Below are 21130 nucleotides of genomic sequence, written 5' to 3'. Positions count from 1 at the left end.
CTGTTACGAACGGACATCCGGAACGGATTAAGTACATAACACGAGGTACCACTGTACTGCTTCTAAAAGTGGTCTTCCAGCTCCTTCCTGGAAGCCTACATGCAGTTCAGGAACGCAACAATCCAAACGACGTGTTAGGCTAATATACAGTGGTACCTGGGTTCTCAAACTTAATCCGTTCTGGAAGTCCATTTGACTCCTGAAACCGTTCGAAAACCAAGGCGTGGCTTGCGATTGACTGCAGGACTTCCTACACTCAAGCAGAAGCCACGTCAGATGTTCGGCTTCTGAAAAACGTTTGAAAACCGCAACACTTACTTCTGGGTTTTTGGCATTCGGGAACCAATTTGTTCGTCAACCAAGCCGTTTGAGAACCAAGGCTTGACTGTACTACATTCAGCTATATGTCTGGTATTTCTTTAATCAATTACAAGTGTGTGTGTGTGTGTGTGTACACAACACACACACACACAGAGAAGTTGTTACTGGAATGGCTGCACAAAGGGACTCTCTCTCTAGCTACAATCCCAATAAAATCTTTCCCTCCCCCCCCCCCGCCCCGTGATGTAATTAGCATTCAGGGACGAAAGCTCATGTTGGCATAGATGGGAGCTTTTTTCTAAAACTAACTGGGCAAAGGGGTGGGGGGAGGGTTGTTGAAGTGTTTGTTGTTTGGGAGGGAAGGGTTAATCCACCCCACCTCATGTGTTGAGGTCTCCATGAGAATCCATGAGCCTGTTGTCTAGTTGCTGTTTTTAAACCTAGTCTGAAAAACTGGGTGTCATCAACCTACGAACTTGGCTTCCTCTTTGATTCCAGATCACGTATGAATACCTTAAAAGCAGTGGAGGCTCATGGGGGGGATGTGTTTTGTATTTTTTACATCTCCATAATTATATATTCACTTAATAAAATGTTTATAACTCACCATCTGAAGGAGCATCTCCACCCCCATCGCTTAGGTCCTCCTCTGTGTGTGTGTGTACTTTTAAATTTTATTTATACTTTTCAAGTTTATACATTTCACTAATTTTACAATCATTTTAACATTTCAAAACCTGACTTCCTTCCCCCTCTTTCTGCGGTTCCTCAAATTTATTTTTAATATTTTCTGCATACCCAAATTAACTCAATCTTGATTTCTTATTCTTCCGGTAAGAATAAGACCGGTGAAACGTACTGGTTTTATGTTTTGCTATGTTTTATATATGTTGTAATCCACCCAGAGTGGAAGGGGAAACCCAGACACATGGGCAGAGTATAAATAATAAAATATTATTATTACTATTCTGCCAAAAATGATCTCAAGGCAGGGTGCACAATTCAATCAAAGCAGCAGGTTTAGCATCAGAGTTTTCCTTTTCCTAGATGGGCTCCCTTCCCAGCTGGGCAAGGCCCTTCTGCCCCTCACTTCCCTCTAGGGCACATTCAGAAACCGCCTGCTTGACCATTAAATCCACCATTGGTTTCATCCACTCAGTCCGGTGGAGCCTATCTTCACACGCAGGGGAGACCCCCAACTCACCAAAGGACCAGACATATGAATAAACATGTGAGAATACTTTCACACTGCAAATGTTGGGTGTGCCCGTCCCAGCGATGTTCCAAACCTGAAGCCTTCAAGATACCGTTGAAATCCAAAAACCGCAGAGCAACATCTGGAAGGCCACAGGGTCCCCATCGCTGTTCTCCATCACACTGCTTTTTCCACAGCTTGCGTGTGGAAAAGAAACAGCCATAAATACACTGACATATTTTGATTTCTTTTCCATACAGAGAAGTCTATTTTGTGCCTGCATCATCGTATCAGTGGCAAGTCCTTTAAACAGAATTATTATCCCTTGGCCTAAAGAATATAACTAAGTCTCACACTGATAGTCAAGTTCCTCCCCCCCAAAAAAAAAAAATTTATATGTCTTTTAAAAAACATTGGAACTTGTACAACTTCTAAATGAAAGTGATGCTCTAAATGAAAGAGCCCCTGCAGCTGTCTGCCAAGTTAAGTCTTGTTCCACTGAAATAACTGGAGCAACGTAGTTGGAGAACCATGACAAGACAACCAGACACAAGGCAACACAAAAGGCTTTTTCGGAGAGGCACCAAAGGCATTTAAGTGTTTCATGCCACGTGTACTCAGGAACGGTGAGAGCAGACAGAACCCACTGCCCCTTTTATCTTGCACAGAAAAGATTTTTCAACGCAGGGAAGCTCAGGAAAGCGACCGAAGGAATCGCTCTCTTCTTTGAAGAGAGCAAAATGACTTGAGTGGATTAATGAGCCATTGAGCTTAAAACTGTGGAAGCGTGAAGAGAAGCTAAGTGCCTGGCCAGGGAAGGTTGAGGATAGAAACCAGAAGAACAGAGACGCTTTTGATGATTGAACACACTATAAACCGTGGTTACATTTCCAGGGAGCTCCCATCAGTCATTAGTAAAGAAACCATTTGCCTTTCAGGACATCAGAACTGGGCTCACCTGTCCAGGTCAACGTTCATCATTAGCTTTCCAATAGCGGCTACAAAAAAGGCCTCTGAGCTTTCTAAGGCTGAACAATTTCTCTTATTATGTAACCTATTCTGCATTTCATGTTTTCATTCATAAATCGACCAGGCTACATTCATTCGGAAGGGTGGCGTATACTCTGGTTTCTCTTCGGATCATATAAATCTTTCACCTTTCACATTCCAAATAATGACTAAATAAAGACAATTGCTTTCCTCCCTTTGGCCCCAGCATGTAGTATTCATTCAAAGTGATACCAACTCTGTAAAAGGGAGGTTTGACTTTGCCATTATAGCCTGTTGCCACTGACGGATCAATTCGCCACGAATCTGTGTAATCCTGTTCCTAGAGAGCAGTGCATACTTTTCAAGCATACTTGAAAGCACCATCCCACTGGGGTCAATGGAGCTTACTCCCAAGTAAGCGTGCTTAGGACTAGTCTGGCGGAGCAATCCAAACTACAGGAAGCCAGCCTGATATACGCTGGGCTAAACTATGCCAGTGTGTTGTTGTTGTTTAGTCGTTTAGTCGTGTCTGACTCTTCGTGACCCCATGGACCAGAGCACGCCAGGCACTCCTGTCTTCCACTGCCTCCCGCAGTTTGGTCAAACTCATGCTGGTAGCTTCGAGAACACTATCCAACCATCTCGTCCGCTGTCATCCCCTTCTCCTTGTGCCCTCCATCTTTCCCAACATCAGGGTCTTTTCCAGGGAGTCTTCTCTTCTCCTGAGGTGGCCAAAGTATTGGAGCCTCAGCTTCACGATCTGTCCTTCCAGTGAGCACTCAGGGCTGATCTCCTTCAGAATGGATAGGTTTGATCTTCTTGCAGTCCATGGGACTCTCAAGAGTCTCCTCCAGCACCATAATTCAAAACCATCAATTCTTTGGCAATCAGCCTTCTTTGTGGTCCAGCTCTCACTTCCATACATCACTACTGGGAAAACCATAGCTTTAACTATACGGACCTTTGTTGGCAAGGTGATGCCAGTGTAACTCACCTGTATTCAAAACTCAGTTCAGGAGCAGAGCTACTTCCAGCTGAGCCAGCCTTTATTATTATTATTATTATTATTATTATTATTATTATTATTAGAATACCAGCCTTCACCCCAAGATCACAGTGTGGTTCACAACACAGAAATACAAAATGAGAACACACAATACATAATAAAGCAAAAACTATCCCCCTCTCAGAAACACAAAGGCCATATATTGGTTAATCAGCCAAAGGCCCGGGAGGACTCCCCTGAGTGAGTGCCTGAGGGCCCTGCTCTTGCCACTTACCATCTGGCCTGGGGCGGGGCCTGAAGCCTCACAAGGACTGCTTGTTGCTTGCTGCTGCTGCCCAGGAAGACTCCCCTGAGTGAGTGCCTGAGGGCCCTGCTCCTTCCTGCCACTTACCATCTGGCCTGGGGCTACAGGGAACCAGGCAGAGGGCTTCTTGGTAGTGGCGCCCGCCCTGTGGAACGCCCTTCCAGCAGATGTCAAAGCGATAAACAACTACCTGACATTCAGAAGACATCTTAAGGCAGCCCTGTTCAGGGAAGTTTTCAACGTGTGATATTTTACTGTATTTTTGGTTTCTATGGAAGCCGCCCAGAGTGGCTGGGGAGGCCCAGCCAGATGGGCGGAGTATAAATAATAAATTATTATTATTATTATTATTATTATTATTATTATTATTATTAAGAGGAATGTTTTCACCTGGTGCCTAAAGATATGTCATCAAATCCCAGTATCTATGACTGAGACAGCTCAGTCAACCTATTCCAAACTCAGCTCATGCCTGAGGATCTTCAGTTTGGATTACTTCCTGAATCCATCTAAAATAATGGCCGATGGACATATCTCTGGGTAGTGAATTCTTAGTAAGTCTCTGGCATGGATTCTGGACACATCTTTCTATGTATACCTTCTGCATTTAAGATACTTACTTGACACTTTAGTATGACCAATACTGCTCAAAAGCAAAGTATTTTTTACTGGTAACCCCAAAATAAGCCAGAGTCTCTCCAGCATGCAATAAAAGAGATAAGGACAAATTTTCCCCACCAGCATACAAACCTGAAAAGACAGAGGATTTCAGAAGTCTTGAGGTTGGAAATCTTAGGCTCTTGCATGTGCTTATTCTTTGCAAATTACTGCTAATGGGGTCTAATTACTTTGGAATGCTATTTTTTTAAAAAAAGGTGTTTTGAATTCTATAATAGCATGAAAGAATACCTGATTTGCTCCCAGAAGCTATTTAAGCACAAAGCATGTCTCATTATAAACGTACTCTACACTGGGACACAAAGATACCATTACCCTTGACAAACCTAGTTTGTTAATCAGAAAACGACATCATTCTCACAACAAAAGTGCTCCCTTGCTCAAGGCTTATGTTGACTGGCATGGAGTTAAGCTTGCTGTTTTCCAAGGACACATTCCTGTTGGTTTTTATCTTAATGGACAACTCAACATCCTAACCTTACTTGGCCAAGTCTATGGATGGGGAAGGATTTTGGTTCTTTCCACAATTTGAAGAAAACACCCCAACTCCACATCTGGTGGACCATGCTCAGATTGGAATGTAGACTTGCAGAACAGCTCTACTTTTACAAACACCACTCCTAAATTTGCTGCTTTAACAGGTGTGCAGAGCACTGAAACTGAACCAAAATACATTATCGTTACTGATGTGTAGCATTTTGTTCTCATAATAATTAACGATGTATTTAAGAAGTCGCTGATGTGAGTAATGGTTGAGACAGAACAAAGCGAAATGTTGGCTTGCAATAATACCCACCGTGTATATTACAATGTGGTCTGTTTTAGAAAACACTGAAAACATTGCTGTGTTACATTCCTTCCCCACAAACTCTGACCTTCTACTTCTGGAAGTTGTGTACTTTCAATATCCTTCGTTGGGGTGGCAGGCTTCACCTTGGGTTTTCCTGAGGTCTCCTTCTTCTTCTCAATATCTTTAACTGCAAAGGTGGACAGAGTTAAAACAGGGACACCCAAGCATAACAAACCCTGCATCCCAGTGATTAAATGGGCTTCTTTAGATGAAATTACCATGTTGTGCTACATGAGGCAGTTTGTGTTCCATTTCTCCCATGCTCTAATTTTGAATTCTGTTGTCGCCAACATATGCATATTACATATATTACAATGTTTAGGCTTCTTTTTGGGTCCGTAGAAGCTGCCAAATAATTTTTTGGCAAAAATACAATAAAACAGTTTTTTTAAAAAAGAAAGACAACAAAATAAACGGTTCACCAGCAAAATTAGCAGAATTAGCATTTGGCAGGCATCAGGTCAGCACAGGTTGGTCTCCCTTAGCACAATGCGTGACTGAGGCCCAATCTGCACAAGACATTTAAAGCAGGCAACAAGGATGCAACAGAGCTTAACTCTAGCACCAGCCCATGTGAAAAGAGTCTTCAGGAGTCCCAGACTTGTGGGACGGATGTCACAGATTCCTCTCTCTGAGCCATCAATGTCCAAATCTGGGGAGCAGAGAACCAACTCAAAAAGGCACGACTGATTTGAATATTCAGAGACTGCATTGGGACAAAAGTAAAGGGACCCCTGACCGTTTGGTCCAGTCGTGACTGACTCTGGGGTTGCCCGCTCATCTCGCTTTATTGGCCGAGGGAGCCGGCGTACAGCTTCCGGGTCATGTGGCCAGCATGACTAAGCCGCTTCTGGCAAACCAGAGCAGCGCACGGAAACGCCATTTACCTTCCCGCCAGAGTGGTACCTATTTATCTACTTGCGCTTTGACATGCTTTCGAACTGCTAGGTTGGCAGGAGCAGGGACCGAGCAACGGGAGCTCACCCCATCGCGGGGATTCGAACCGCTGACATTCTGATCAGCAAGTCCTAGGCTCTGTGGTTTAACCCACAGCACCACCCGCGTCTCAACCCTAAAAGGCTTTATAAACCTAAACCAACCCCTTAACTATTGGCTAATAGCGAATACAGTGCTAATGAAAGTCTTGTCTTTTTTCCAAGCTGTAATGAAGAAAAATGGTTCTTGGCGTTTCTGCAGAACTATTTTAATGTTGCCCTTATCTGTTCTTCATTAGAGTAGAAACAACCCTTTCAGATGCTTCTTATATCTCTGGATTCTTTTAAAGAAAAAACCAACACCCATTGTCGTCAGTCTCCCCTGAATCCTCTCCAATTTGTACAGTCTTCCTGAAATGTGGAAAACTAAATATAGTCTTACTGCAGCAAGACCATGCCTCTATTATTGTGTAGCCGACTTAATAAAAGCCATCTATTAAAAGCATTTGTTGGGGAGGAGGTGCCTGCATCTTATTAAAAAATCATATTCTGCTCATGGCCCTCTTTCAGTCATGCTACTGATCTGAAAGTTATACATTTCCCCTTTTATATTTTTCATCCTTCCTTTGGGCCTTTTCACATATTATGGCTTGCTAGCGAAAAGACGCTCTTAAAGGCATCACAACCAAACCTTGGTTACAAAGTGAGGGTATACACAATACACTTACCTAATTTGCAAACACAAGTTTGTAAAACTCCATTCTCTTGTTACTTGGGCTGCTTTAAATATGCATTAGTATGCATTTAGTAATGGGACTGGCCAAGATGACTGGCAGAATCCGCGACCAAGGAAAAGAGACAGTGGAAGAAGATTGGAAGAAATTTAAAGTTTATCTTAAGAACTGTTGTAAAATTAATGAGTGCTAAAATGTCATGGGTAATGTAAAACAGAATTGCAGTGACAAATAATTGGGTAAGAGAAAAAGGATTAAAGAAAGTGAATTATAAGTAATTGAAATTAGGGGTTGCTGGAAAAGTTTAAAACAGGGATGCAGAAAAGGGAGGTATGGGGAAGTCGTTGAAACAAGGTTTAAGGAAAAGAGGTTATGAAATTATACGTGTTTATATGTTTGTTTGTTTATGTATTGTCAGTTGTATTGTGTTTTAATATATGTTGGAAAATTAATAAAAATTTATATATATAAAAAAAGTAATGTTTTCTTTTGAAATGCTTAAGGTAGAAAAAATTGTTAACTTTGCTGCTTTTAATATGCATTCCGTAGCTGACCTCCTTTGTAATGTTTTATTTTGAAATCTTTGAGATGATATTTTAGTTTCCTGTTAGTTCTGTTGCTTTGAATGTATACTTTCTTCAGTAATGGTTTTATTCTGGATTGTTTTCTTTCAGTGTTTTAATGTAGCTTGTAAACAGCTTTGAGATTTTGTTCTTAAAAAATATAAAGCGGTATAGAAATGAAATGGAAAAGAATAGTAACAATAATATTCATGTGAATCAGCCGCTAAAATAAAGCTGAATCTCAGTGCTCTTAAGAAATGTTAACTATATACTACATTTCTCAGAGAGTTGCTGTTTTTCTCTTGAAGCAAAAGCCATCACAGGGCACCTTAAAGACTAACAAATTATTAAGTTTTTTGTGGACTGCAGTCTACTTTAACAGATGTATGACCTGTTATCCTGAGTTTCAAGTATATCTACACTTGGGGTGGGGGTTGGTGGGGAAATTATTTTATTTATAAGATTTATATACTGCAATTCATCAAAAGATCTTGGGGCATTTCACAAGGTAATGCATTCTTCATCCTGCTGCATGTGTTAATTGGCTTACCGATGTTGGTACACCTGTGTTGTCAACACAATTGTGTTTATTTTTGTGTGCGAATTACCACTGTTAATAAGACACTTATCACTGACTAAGTCTATGTTTTACCATTTCATTTCCCTCTGACTTCACTGTTTCCCACCTCCTCCCAATGCCAACCATGCGTACATATTTACCTGCAACTCAGGATAACAGTTGTCTGCAAAAGCTTATGACATGGCAAACATGTCAATAAACACACAAGACGTAACCGGCTGTACTTTTGAATAAATAAGGTATACTATTCATTGTATCAAATTGTAGATTTCAATAGAAGTAGCTCATAAAGTTCAACGAAAAAAGCAGAAGACCCAGGGGATCAGTTCATTCTCTAATCAGTTAATGCATAAGGTCCATATATGTATAAGTGTCTATTCCACCTGTGTGTTCATAGAGTCCAACAATCCACATGAAAGTTTGTTACAGTTCCACAGAATCCTTTCACAGAGTCTAAGAGAAGGATTTCTGGAATATTAGCCTTGTTTCGCCGTCCTGGGCTTCATCAGTAGCACAAACTCTAGGTTTATGAGCTTTATGAGCTACTTCTGTTGAAATCTACAATTTGATACAATGAATAGCATACCATATTTATTCAAAAGTACAGCCGGTTACGTCTTGTGTGTTTATTGAATATGTTTCACGTAACCAGAGGTTTGCTGTTGTTTTTCAAATGGCAAACATGTCAGTCTTTAAAGGTGCCCGCAGAACTCTTATCCATTTACAGCACATCCACATTTAAGGCGGGCTCCGAGAGGCACAAGATGTCTGATTTCATTCAGACAAGCCGTTATGCTTCCATAAGGACGTCTCGCTGCAGCCAATAAACACAGACCAAAGCCAAGTTTTGGAATATACTGTCAGCCTTGCATTCTAAATCACACTGTCGACCTTGCCTTTCCGGTGGAATTAAGCAACTCTGAAAACAACCACAGCTAATAACTCAGAGCCTGGATCAACCATTCAACAGTTTGCTCTTTAACTTTAAAGCAGCCTGTGGCTTGGCGGTTTTCTTGCATCGGAGTGTTATATCAAATAGTACAGCCAGTTATGATGAGAAATGGCTCTGAGAGAGCTTGGCCCAGCTTCTCTTCATCAACAGTCATCAGGCCTCTGCCAATGGATGCAGGATTTCCTCCTGGGTCCAGACTCATATATTTCAGGGGTCACTGCCAGGGACCCACCCAGGGCCGTGGCTAGGGGGGTGAGGTGGGCCCCCGCCAGGAGCGCAGGCAATTGGGACGCACAAAATTGGCTAAAAATATGTTCATAAATATAAATATTGATTATTGCCTGATAAAAAATGGTTTTAAATAGAGGGTGAATTGAATGGGTGGAGGGTGGGTTGGAGGAGAGGCGGAAAGAAGAGCCAATTTGTCTGTGGCTAGGGGGCACAATCTGGATGGTTCTGGCAGGGGCGCAAGATCACCTAGCTACAGCTCTGGACCAACAGCACCAATGGGCATGGAAATGAGCTAGAGAGAGCACTGGCCTCAAGAGGCAGAGACACGGAAGGGAAGATCTGATTGCATACCAGATAAGCGTCCAAGTCACACCACTCGGTTGTAGCAATGGAGAGCCTGCTCTGTGAGTTTGCCAGGGATGTCGCAGGCTACCAAAATCTCTGAGCAAATGCACACACCACACGTATTGGATCCCAGCTGTACTCTGGTTTACATCTGACGGGAGAAGTCCACTGATCCATACTGGGCTCTGCACCTAGAGGGTATATGCTAGGGCTGCCATTCGTCTGGGTTTTCCTGGAAATATCCAGGAATTGGGAAGGAAAATGGTGTCCAGGAGTATTTTTGTGCAGAATTGTCAAGGGGGGTGATTTGTTGTTGTTGTTAAATCCTTTAAAAAACCTGAAAAAGCTCAACAACTTCGACCTAATAAAATAAGATTATAAAGGCTCAACAACTTTGTCCGGATTCTCCACTTTTGGGAATATGGCAACCCTAGTATATGCTCCAGCTCAGAGTTTTTTAAGATCAGTGTCTGGAGTTGGGAGATCTCAGACAGGTACCTTAGGACTCCATATTAGGTACAGTGGTCCCTCAGTTTTTGAACATCTCCATTGACGAGCATTTTGGTTTTTGAACATCGTAAACCCAGAATTAAATGCTTCAGTTTTTGAACATGTCTCAAAAGTCGAACATGACCACGTGGCTTCCGCTGAGGGCAAGATCCTGCACCCTAGCTGTCGGCTATTGAGTTTTCGGTTTTCAAACGTTTCAGAACTCAAACAGTCTTCCAGAACGAATTATGTTCGAAAGCCAAGGTATCACTGTACTGTGAATGGCACATAAGAAAAACAGCATCTGCCATATGCCAATTTGGGCTGCTGGTCCATTTAGCTTAGTATGGTCTACACTGACTGGCAGCAGCCCTCCAGAGGCCCATACAGAGGCAGCCCTAGCTGAAGATGCTGGGAATTGAACCTGCAACCTTCTGCATGCAAAGCAGATGCTCTACCGCTGAGCTCTACCGCTGAACTAAACGGCCTCGGTCCAGTATATCTGAAGGAGTGTCTCCACCCCCATCATTCTACCCGGACACTGAGGTCCAGCACCGAGGGCCTTCTGGCGGTTCCCTCACTGCGAGAAGCCAAGTTACAGGGAACCAGGTAGAGGGTCTTCTCGGTAGTGGCGCCCGCCCTGTGGAACGCCCTCCCACCAGATGTCAAAGAGAACAACAACTACCAGACTTTTAGAAGACATCTGAAGGCAGCCCTGTTTAGGGAAGCTTTTAATGTTTGATGTAGTACAGTATTTTAATATATATTTTTTGGAAGCCACCCAGAGTGGCTGGGGAAGCCCAGCCAGATGGGCGGGGTATAAATAATAAAGTATTATTATTATTATTATTATTATTATTATTATTATTATTATGCTAAGGCCCTTGCCCAAAGGCAGCAGTTCTCCAGAGTCTTATGCAGGGATCTTTCGCAGCACTTATTAGTCAGTATTTTAAACTCTCTCTTTCCCCATCCTCATTTCTTATGGTGTAAGGGATTGAACTTGGAGCATGCAAATCATGTGTTCTGCCACAGAGCTATGAGCTGGAACTGGAGAAGCTGGAGTTCTCTAAGTATTAGATAAAGTATGGCTGCATTGCCCAGGGAAAAGCTCAGAGGGTGCAAATCACTGTCACGCTATTACAACCATTCCATAATCAAGCATTCTGCTTGCCAGATGGAATGAACTCCCCACTTTTCCTGCTACGCACTGTTCTGGAGGTTCTCTTGCCCTTCCACCAAGCAGATTTGTGGGTTGTGTCGGAATTGGTGGGTAAGCCCCAGTTACACTAGCAGGACTCATTGCAGTGGCTCCTGCTAACACAACTGTTTAGTTGAATCTGGCTCCCCGTGTCTGCACCATCCTTGGGGGCTTTTCTTTTCGACTTTGGATCCTTGATTCCAAGACTCTGCGGTGTGATGACAGGCAAGAAAGCACACATTCCACATTGCAAAACACATTTCAAATGCTCATCTCAAAAACCAGCCTCTTGCGAAGCCCTGTGAGAAACGTAGATAACGGGCGAGAAAACATACTTCGGAACTGGCCTTGAGCTGCTTTGCTTTCCTGATCCTTAGCAAGCGCCACAATCTGAACCGTATAGCCCTGATCGGGGATAAGGCCTTGAATAATTGCTTTGTTTGCATTGTTTTGAAGAGTGAGCTCGTTGGTTTTTCCACCTGCCAGAAAGGGGAAAAAAAAAAAAAGACCAGAGTTGCATTTTTAATTTAAAAACAAAAATAGCACAGAGATCCACATTTTTGTATGTGCATGCAATGTTCCTGTTTCATAAAGGCAACATAAATCCACAGTTAAACTATATAAACATGCAAAGCTGTCTTATAACAAATCAGAACAGTCCCATTTGTTCCAGAACTTTTTTTGTGTAACTTCCCAAGGAAAAAGGCACTGCATTCCATTACCCGCACCCCACCCAAACCCCTCCAAAATCCTAAAGTAGTTATTAAAGCCTCTTTAGATTACAGCTTGGATATGGAGATACATAAACAAGTTGCTCTATGCATTCATATATTCTTCAACACAATACGATACATCCTTGGCATAAGTTTAAACTTTAAATCGTGTTTCTACCTGCCTCCTCACTGGGAAATTACTCGTTAATCCTTTGCAATCATAGGCAGCAAAGTTACAGAGCCTTGAGCAATCTGGGATCCCTTTCCATAATGTGAAGCACTACATTTGAAATGTTTACACTACAAAACAAAAGGGATGGAGTCTGTATGGCTGGATAAAAGGTAAAGGGACCTCTGACCATTAGGTCCAGTCGTGGCCGACTCTGGGGTTGCAGTGCTCATCTCACTTTATTGGCCAAGGGAGTTGGCGTACAGCTTCTGGGTCATGTGGCCAGCATGACTAAGCCGCTTCTGGCGAACCAGAGCAGCGCACGGAAACGCCGTTTACCTTCCCGCTGGAGCGATACTTATTTATCTACTTGCACTTTGACATGCTTTTGAACTGCTAGGTTGGCAGGAGCAGGGACCGAGCAATGGGAGCTCACCCCATTGTGGGGATTCGAACCGCCGACGTTCTGATCGGCAAGTCCTAGGCTCTGTGGTTTAACCCACAGTGCCACTCGCGTCCCTATGGCTGGATATAAGCCCCAAATAAAAAGTGTTGCTTGTAGAAAACTAGCATGTCAAGAAGAAACATTCCTAAGGCATCATTCAAGCATCATTGCTCAACCCACATTATGAAGCTATTCATGCAGGTCCTGCTTTATGAGCACAATACATTTCCTGGAAGTCGTTCATTAGGCAACTGTTTGCATAGCAAGTTGAAGAGTTCCGTTCGTATAATGAGTTGATGAGTTCCATTGATTCCTATGGGGAAATTTCTAATGCGTTCCCAACCACAGAATCTGCAGTGGTTTGGCTACAAATTCCTCGTGTTGGCATGAGTGAATTTTTGCACAGTAAACATTCGTAAAGTGGGACCTGTGTGTATTATTTTTGAGAATTCATACCTGCTGAACTTTAGAGTCATGTTGGCATGTAGCAAGAGAGCTTCACTCACCACCCCTAATATCACCAAATGCAAACAGACAAGGTCTGTTTATAAGGGAGTAGGAAATGGTGGAGAAATCTGATTTGGCTACATTTAAAGTCAAATCTATCAAATGTGGACTTCCTGAAACTATATGTGAAATGAAACACAGCTATCCTTTGAAATTTGCACTTATCCAAATTTTGCAATGCAGTTCCCCAACCAAAAAATGTTTACAAAGATTCATGTAATGGGGAAAAAGTGCATTAAAATGATGATATTAGTGAATAATAACAAGAACACACTACATTAAGGAAAACTGCTTGCAAAAATGTGTACATTAGTCAAAACTGCATATAGCTGATGTGTTTATTAGGAGAAATTCAGACTAAAATGCCTTTATGATGATTTTTTTCCAAAGATGTGGTACCTTGGATTACAAATGCTTCCGGTTATGCGCTTTCAAGTTGCAGACCGCGGGAAACCTGGAAGTACTGGAAAGGGTTACTTCCGGGTTTCACTGCTCGCGAAAGGATTACTTCTGGGTTTTGCTGCTTGCGCATGTGCAGAAGTGCTAAATTGCACTTTGTGCATGCACAGAAGCACCAAATTGAGTCTCGCATGCATGCGCAGACACGGTACTGCAGGTTACAAACACTGCAGGTTGTGGATGTGCCTCAGTCACGGGTTGCGGACATAATCCAAGGTTCCACTGTAATTGCAATTTCTGCAAAATGCGGAGAACTGACATTTGAAAGAATGAGAGACTCCGAGAAATGAAATTGACAGGTCCTTCCATCCCTTTAAGTGGGTGGCTTGCAAGCCTTCACCTCCAGAGAAGACTTATCTGCATCCAACACCCTCTGTTGTAGAAGATTCTGGTGGAACCAGCTCTATGGCTAGAGAGAGGGGGCTCCTTACAGCCTCCTAAGGGTTCAAGTCTCATGAAAGAGAAAGGAACAGAGACTCTGGCATAGCTTGGATTGCAAAGAATGATAGTTTATTTAGGCATGGACATAATTCCAGAAAGGGAAGCTTAAAGTTGCCAAATAGTGACTCTCAAAAACTTATTATTGTTATTATTTAAATGGGTGAAGGTTAAACTTTTTGGCAGCTAGGTCAAAATCTGTACAAGTCCCATATACCCTCAGAGGCAGCAGAAGCAATGTCCCAATCTGAACACTGTGGGAGAAATGTTTGCATCGATTCATACAGCTAGCATGGCAAGAAGCTTGCGACCATATTGATGGGGTTGATTGTGAAATGTCTGGTCCTTGGAATTGCTACATGACAATGGCACCCTCCCACCTGCAGGCTTAGTCAGGCCTGCCAGACCTCCCCATTTGGCCCATGAGGCTGTCTCAGCCAAGCCATGCCTTGTGTATCATACGACATCAGGTGTGAGGAAGTTAAAAGCAGGGCTTTGAGGCATCACTGATCAGCTGCACCTGGAAAGTCCAGTGCACCAAGTTCTGCAAGCCCAGACAATCAGCTGATCACTCAGGTTTGAAAGCACTGTCCCTTTGCCCTAACGGTTTGGTTTTAAGCAGCTCCGTGTTTGCAGTTCAGAACGGTTAACTGTCAAACTCTTCAGAACAGAACAGGCATGTTGCAGACATAAGGCATGCTCTCGCTGAACAGCCTTTGACCTAATGCAAACTTTGCTTAACTAGGCAAAAGAGTAGGTTTAGAGGAATAGTCCAAATATATGTTGTTCTCCCCAAATATACCTTTGATCACTGCATGAAGCAAGTACAACTTCTTCAGTTTCCTTACAACTAGAGTTTCTGCAGCAACAGCCAGAATAATATCTCTTCAGCAAACACTATCCTCAAGGGCAAACTACAAGTTACACACAGATGTGTGCAAGGAAGCACCAACTGTTTCTGGGTTTTTTTTAGGGCTGCAGTTCTGAGCTCAGCAGAAACAGAAGCATGATGCTGAATTTCTGCTGAATTTTAAAAGAATCCAGGCTGCATGATGTGTATAACATGCAATTTCCCCCTCAGTTACAATAATACTGTGAGTATTGAGCCAATGGAGTCTTGCATGCTTGCATAACGGTAATTCCAACTTCAGCTGTAAACATTTCCCAAAGCCTTTGCACAAGCAGACTGTGTGAGTGAACAAGGTACCTGGCTAGGCCTGGTTTGCAAGTCTCGCCAAGCCAAACCATGGTTACAGCTTGTGGTTAGCCTGGACAGAGTTAAACCATGAGCCCGGGCTCAGTGTGCTATCCCATACTATTCAGAGCATTTCCCTGTCACCAGGGGTGCCAACTTACCATACTTTTCCGTGTATAAGACAAGGTTTTTTTACTCTAAAATAATGTTCACAAACGTGCCTCATCTTATAGGTAAAGGTAAAGGGACCCTTGACCATTAGGTCCAGTTGTGGCCGACTCTGGGGTTGTGGCGCTCATCTCGCTTTATTGGCCGAGGGAGCCGGCATACAGCTTCCGGGTCATGTGGCCAGCATGACTAAGCTGCTTCTGGCGAACCAGAGCAGCACACGGAAATGCCATTTACCTTCCCACCAGAGTGGTACCTATTGATCTACTTGCACTTTGACGTGCTTTCGAATTGCTAGGTTGGCAGGAGCAGGGACCGAGCAATGTGGGCTCACCCCGTCGCGGGGATTCAAACCGCCGACCTTCTGATTGGCAAGCCCTAGGCTCTGTGGTTTAACCCACAGTGCCACCCGCCTCATCTTATACATGGATGGTGAATGGGGGGGGGCGGGTGATTGGCTGCAGCTGTGAGCAGGAGATTGGGTGGTTGATTGTTGACTGCTAGAAGAACTGCTTTGAATTGGCTGCTGCTGCTGCTCTAATTGGGTTGGTGATTGGTTTCTGCAGCAAGGACTGCTGTGGATTGGCTGCCGCTGCCGTGATTGGTGGCTGCTATTCTGGGATGTGCACAATTGTCAGTGCACAGCTTTTCTCAGTTGGGTTAGTGATTTTCTGCTGGGGAATGGTCCATTGGTGATCGGCTGTCACTGCAGCAAGTGGGTGGTGGATTGGCGGCTGCTGGCGATTGGTGCTGCGGGTGAGCAATTTCCAGCAATCCCCCCCCCAAAAAAGCTCAACAACTCTGAGCCACCTCCCCCCATTTTCTTAAAATTGAGTCTGCCCAAATAGGGGGCGTCTTATACATGGGGGAGTCTTATGCACGGAAAAGTACAGTAAATAAAATATAGGGCAGGGGAATTATGCCCTGCATAGTTGATCACATGACGGGACTCACCCTCACTATTTGAATGGCAATGTCCATCAACTTTGAGGGGGCCCAGACCCTTCATATATCTTATTGGGGGGAGGCGAAGGAGCCCCTAGGAGTGGGCTCCGATGCCTGTTGTTTTCCTTAGAGCAAAGCATCCAACAGGAAGTGGGAAGAGGGCAGCTTTGTTGTTGCTGCCAAGACAATAGCTTAGAATGAAAGAACAATGCCTCAGCAATGCCAAGTGTAGAACCAGCCTAGGTTTTTAGCTCAGTGACTTGTAAAAATAAATAAATGGGTCTGGGCTGGGCTGCTGTTGTCCCATCTTCAATGGACAAATCCCTCATCAGGTTCTTTGGAGCTCAGCTTGAAAACTGGCAATACAGGGGAAAGGTAGCATTTCATCCGCCTCCCCTTACCTGCATTTGGAGTGACGAGGAGTCTATATCCATCAATCTGCCCTTTAGGGGCTTTCCATGAAATCTGAACACTGTCATGAGCAACAACAGTGTATCTTAATCTCGACGGCGGGGCCACTGAAAGGGAAGCAAAAATATAAGCACTGAAGTACTTATCGCACTTTGTTTAAAACTTAAGATTACAGCACATACAGACATTCAAATTAAACAAGAGACGACACAATTTTCAGACAAGACAAAGGATGCGGGTTATCAGGAGAGTCCCGTGATGAGCGTCTATTAGTTTGTAAAACGACGTTGAAATACGTCAAGGTGAATTATCAGTTCCCAAAGACATAAGCTACACAATAAATGTAAAAAAGCACTATTGTCCCCACAGGGAAAGACAAAGAAACGTTGGGGTTAGAGGTTAAAACATCCTAGTTTAGCAAGCAAAGTCAATGCACAAACTTTATTTTGGTGTGTATTATCTGTTCTTTGTTATATTATGGTGCAGGGAACATTCTAATGGGCTCTTTATAGCTTTCAGGGGTCTCCTGGAGAGTAGGGAAGTGGAGATTGCTCAAGGTCATATTGTGGAAGACTTGGGAGGGCATGAATTTTGAGTATGTTTTAGAGTGCATGCAGGAAAAAGGAGCATTGTAATTTTCAAAGGGTGGTGGGTGGACCAAGTTAACAACATGGAATAAACTGATTGGCTGGAGCTCCCGAGCCTACCAGCAATTAAGAGTGCTAGAAGTCCCTTAGTTTTCCTTAGAAGAGGTCTACTCTGTAACCGCTTTGCAAATGACTAAAGCAATAATTTTTAACAAAATCAACATAAATCTGCGCAACTGACATGGCTTCCCACCGATGGACCCTACAAATTTAGTCCTCTGAAATTCTGTTCCAGAGAATTTCCAGACTATTTAAAATTGCCAGAATTCCCATGCGAGGTGTGGAAAAGCCATAGCAGTTAATTTATTTGACGTGGCTGTGTAGACAATCCTGTATGCTGGTACAACATTTTAAAAAGACGTTCCACAGTGCACATACCACCCCACCCCACCAAATACATCTATTGCTGATATCAGAATCACAGATCTGCCAGTAGCCCAGCGCTGCACAATTTGCAATCCACTCAATCAAACTAGGAGCTTAACAACCTCTGGTTGGGTGCTGCTTGAGGCTGTAGAGACAGTAGGTTGTCAGAGATCTTGAAAGCCATCAAACGCAGCTGGTGAGCTGGGTTTGGCAGGGGAGACAAGTTGTGCAGACTTGCCTTAGAGCTCAAAATAACTAGCAAGGCACAAGCCTCGCAAATTGCCTGGAGTGCGATGGCATATGAGCAACTCTCCTTCTCCACCCAGTACCACGCCTTCCTCTGCTAAACGTGGCAGACCTCCAAGCAATTACACCTTCACCCTATGCCTGCCTCGCTCATCCTTGCCAAACCAAAAGTTCCGATTTCCTAACCCTACAATATCCTCAAGCTTTCCACTGCAATGCCCTATTGCTCCTTCCCATCTCAGCCATTCAACTTGGTAAGGTTGCTGCATCGTCAGCAAAAGAAATGGGACCCCGTTGTGCTTGAAATGGTATTAAAAGGCTTCTCCTTCTGGTGTGTGGTCCATGCACATCCATGCATGAACTGATCAGGAGCTGCAAAAGTCTTACATGAAGGCACCTTTTGGGCTTCTTTCTCTGTGCCTGAACATCCCAGCAGTTCAGAGCAACTTCACATAATTGATGTATGTGCTAACTTTTTTAAATAATGAAGCTGAGCCCCAAAGCAAACCAGAAAAGTAACATGTACACACACACACACACACACACACACACACACACACAGCATACATAAATCCTACCATTAAAACATCAGGCCAGTTTAATGCCCAACCGCACTCCCCCCAGTTCATCTGAGCAACTGTAAGAAGTGACTGGTCTTGTATATAGCCTCAAAAGGAATTTAATATACATGACAGCAACTGAGCAATTCAGGCAAGCAGAGACAAGCAACATGAGTTGGATAAATGGAGTCAGAGAGAGGAATTGCAGAGAATAGGCCAGCTTTGTCACATCTCAGTTAGGTGTGCTCCCAGCAACCAAGCTACATGACCAGCAGAATCACATCTGAGATAGCTTTTCCGAGCTCTACCACTCCAGACATTTTGAACTGCCTTTACCGTGACATGGTGCTCTCTTGCTCTCTCTCACGCACAAACAATGAAACATACAATCTCTTTTCTGCAGTCTGAGTGGTACAGTTTAGAAAGAGTTGCGTTGTGTGATTCTGCTGATGAGGGTGAAAATGCCCTAATAGTGGGGTCTTACTATCACCACAGGGACGCAGGTGGCGCTGTGGGTTAAACCACAGAGCCTAGGACTTGCCGATCAGAAGGTCGGCGGTTCAAATCCCCACGACGGGGTGAGCTCCCGTTGCTCGGTCCCTGCTCCTGCCAACCTAGCAGTTCGAAAGCACGTCAAAGTGCAAGTAGATTTTTAAAAAAGTGCAAGTAGATAAATAGGTACCGCTCTGGCGGGAAGGTAAACGGCATTTCCGTGAGCTGCTCTGGTTCACCAGAAGCGGCTTAGTCATGCTGGCCACATGACCCGGAAGCTGTACGCCGGCTCTCTCGGCCAATAAAGCAAGATGAGCGCTGCAACCCCTAGAGTTGGCCCTGACTGGACCTAATGGTCAGGGGTCCCTTTACCTTTACTATCACCACCCCAAGCCTTTGGGTAAGCCATACATATGCATTTCAATACAAACAAACAAGACTGAGTACCTGAGCAATCCATGCTTACTCAGAATCTGGTGGAACAATGGTGGAAGTGCCCATAAAAACAAAAGGGGAAAAGACAAGGATCCAAAACCAACAGCACTTGAGCTCTCAACTAGATGCCAGGGGCAACCTCACCAAACAACTGAGACAAAACTTTTTAATGATTTGTTTGTGCGGAGGTTAGACAACGTTGCATCTGGTGGAAGTGTCAGGGTGCAACTCAGCTTGCGTTGCAGGCTAATGTACCTGCGTGAGAAAGGGCAGGTAGAAAGAGGAACCAGTTTGCTTCCTCAAGGGTCCTGACCTGATCTCACTTCACTGTTAGACTGATGCTGAAGTCAGTTCCTGCTTTGCTACACTTCCTATTTTTTCTTCAAGTGTCAGGGTGCAACTCAGGATACTTCCAACAGTACATTTCCTATGACTTTCCTTGTTATAAAAATACCAATGCAATGCTACAACTTGAACTTGCTACAAAATGTGATTAGATCCTATTGCAAAATAGCGACAGGAGCCCCCAAGTTGGAACGGGGGGGGGGGGGGACGAAGCAGAGATCATTTCTTAAGACCTGCCATTTGCATTTCAAAGGAAGCTCACAGTCCTGAGGTTGCTCAGGCTTTTTGTGGCGATTTACATAAAACAGGCATGTCCAACAGGTAGAACGTGATCTACTGGTAAATCACTGGCTCCCCCCAAAGAAGCTGAACAACTGTGGCTCCCCTAAAACAAGTTCAACATTTTTCCTCCTCCCTGAAAAAACTCAAAAACTTTGACCCGAACCCCCCCCCCCAAAAAATGGGCCTTCCTCCTTCCTAAAAAAAATCTCAACAGCTTTGACCTGAAACCCCCCAAAAGGGGGTAGATCACTGCCAGTTTTTAACTCTGAGAGTGGATCACAGTCTCTTGAGAGTTGGCCACCCCAACATAAAAAATATATACATTAATTGGATTAACACAAGTACAGTGGTACCTCGGGTTAAGAACTTAATTTGTTCCGGAGGTCCGTTCTTAACCTGAAACTGTTCTTAACCTGAAGCACCACTTTAGCTAATGGGGCCTCCTGCTGCCACCGTGCCACTACTGCGTGATTTCTGTTCTCATCCTGAAGCAAAGTTCTTAACTCGAGGTACTATTTCTGGGTTAGCAGAGTCTGTAACCTGTAGCGTCTGTAACCTGAAGCATATGTAACCCGAGGTACCACTGTGACACATCTAGCATGCTGCCACACTTACACACTGGCTTGACGAGAGCTGACAGCATCATCAATTTGCACTCATTTGGGCAATGGTCTGACCCTTCCTTACCAATAACCCCACCTTTCAAATCTGCAGTGGCAAAGACTGAGGGATCAGCCGTCTCTTGGGTGACCAAGAGTCCAGAGGGGGGTCGTGCTACGCTCAGTTGATCAGGGTCATGCTATGATTCTAGTGATGAGCAGTGGCACAAATCATTATATAGCACACTGATGACTGTGGTTTCTGCTAAGAGGTAGGGTCCTTCCACTTGGCTGTTGCAGAATCTTGGGTTGTACAGAGGTTATTAGTGGCAGC

General features: G+C 43.8%; 1 protein-coding gene across 6 annotated transcripts in view; it reads right to left on the bottom strand.

Moving 5' to 3' along the window:
* Positions 1-21130, bottom strand: part of COL14A1 (collagen type XIV alpha 1 chain) — a 150593-nt gene that overhangs the window by 115395 nt on the left and 14068 nt on the right. For 5 of the 6 annotated variants that reach the window (XM_083621799.1, XM_083621800.1, XM_083621801.1 and 2 more), the window contains exons 3-5: positions 16815-16931; positions 11710-11853; positions 5370-5471 (exon numbers count right to left, since the gene is read on the bottom strand). The exons of the other annotated variant lie outside the window; for it this stretch is intronic. In XM_083621799.1, the coding sequence (XP_083477925.1) occupies positions 5370-5471; positions 11710-11853; positions 16815-16931 (363 nt within the window). The remainder of the gene's footprint in view (positions 1-5369; positions 5472-11709; positions 11854-16814; positions 16932-21130) is intronic. 6 annotated transcript variants of the gene reach the window in all.

The sequence above is a fragment of the Podarcis filfolensis genome (genome assembly GCF_964270895.1).
Source record: "Podarcis filfolensis genome assembly, chromosome: 7".
Taxonomy (NCBI): Eukaryota; Metazoa; Chordata; class Lepidosauria; order Squamata; family Lacertidae; genus Podarcis; species Podarcis filfolensis.
The sequence above is the reverse complement of the archived record's forward strand: the minus strand, read 5'-3'. Positions and strand labels throughout refer to the sequence as shown.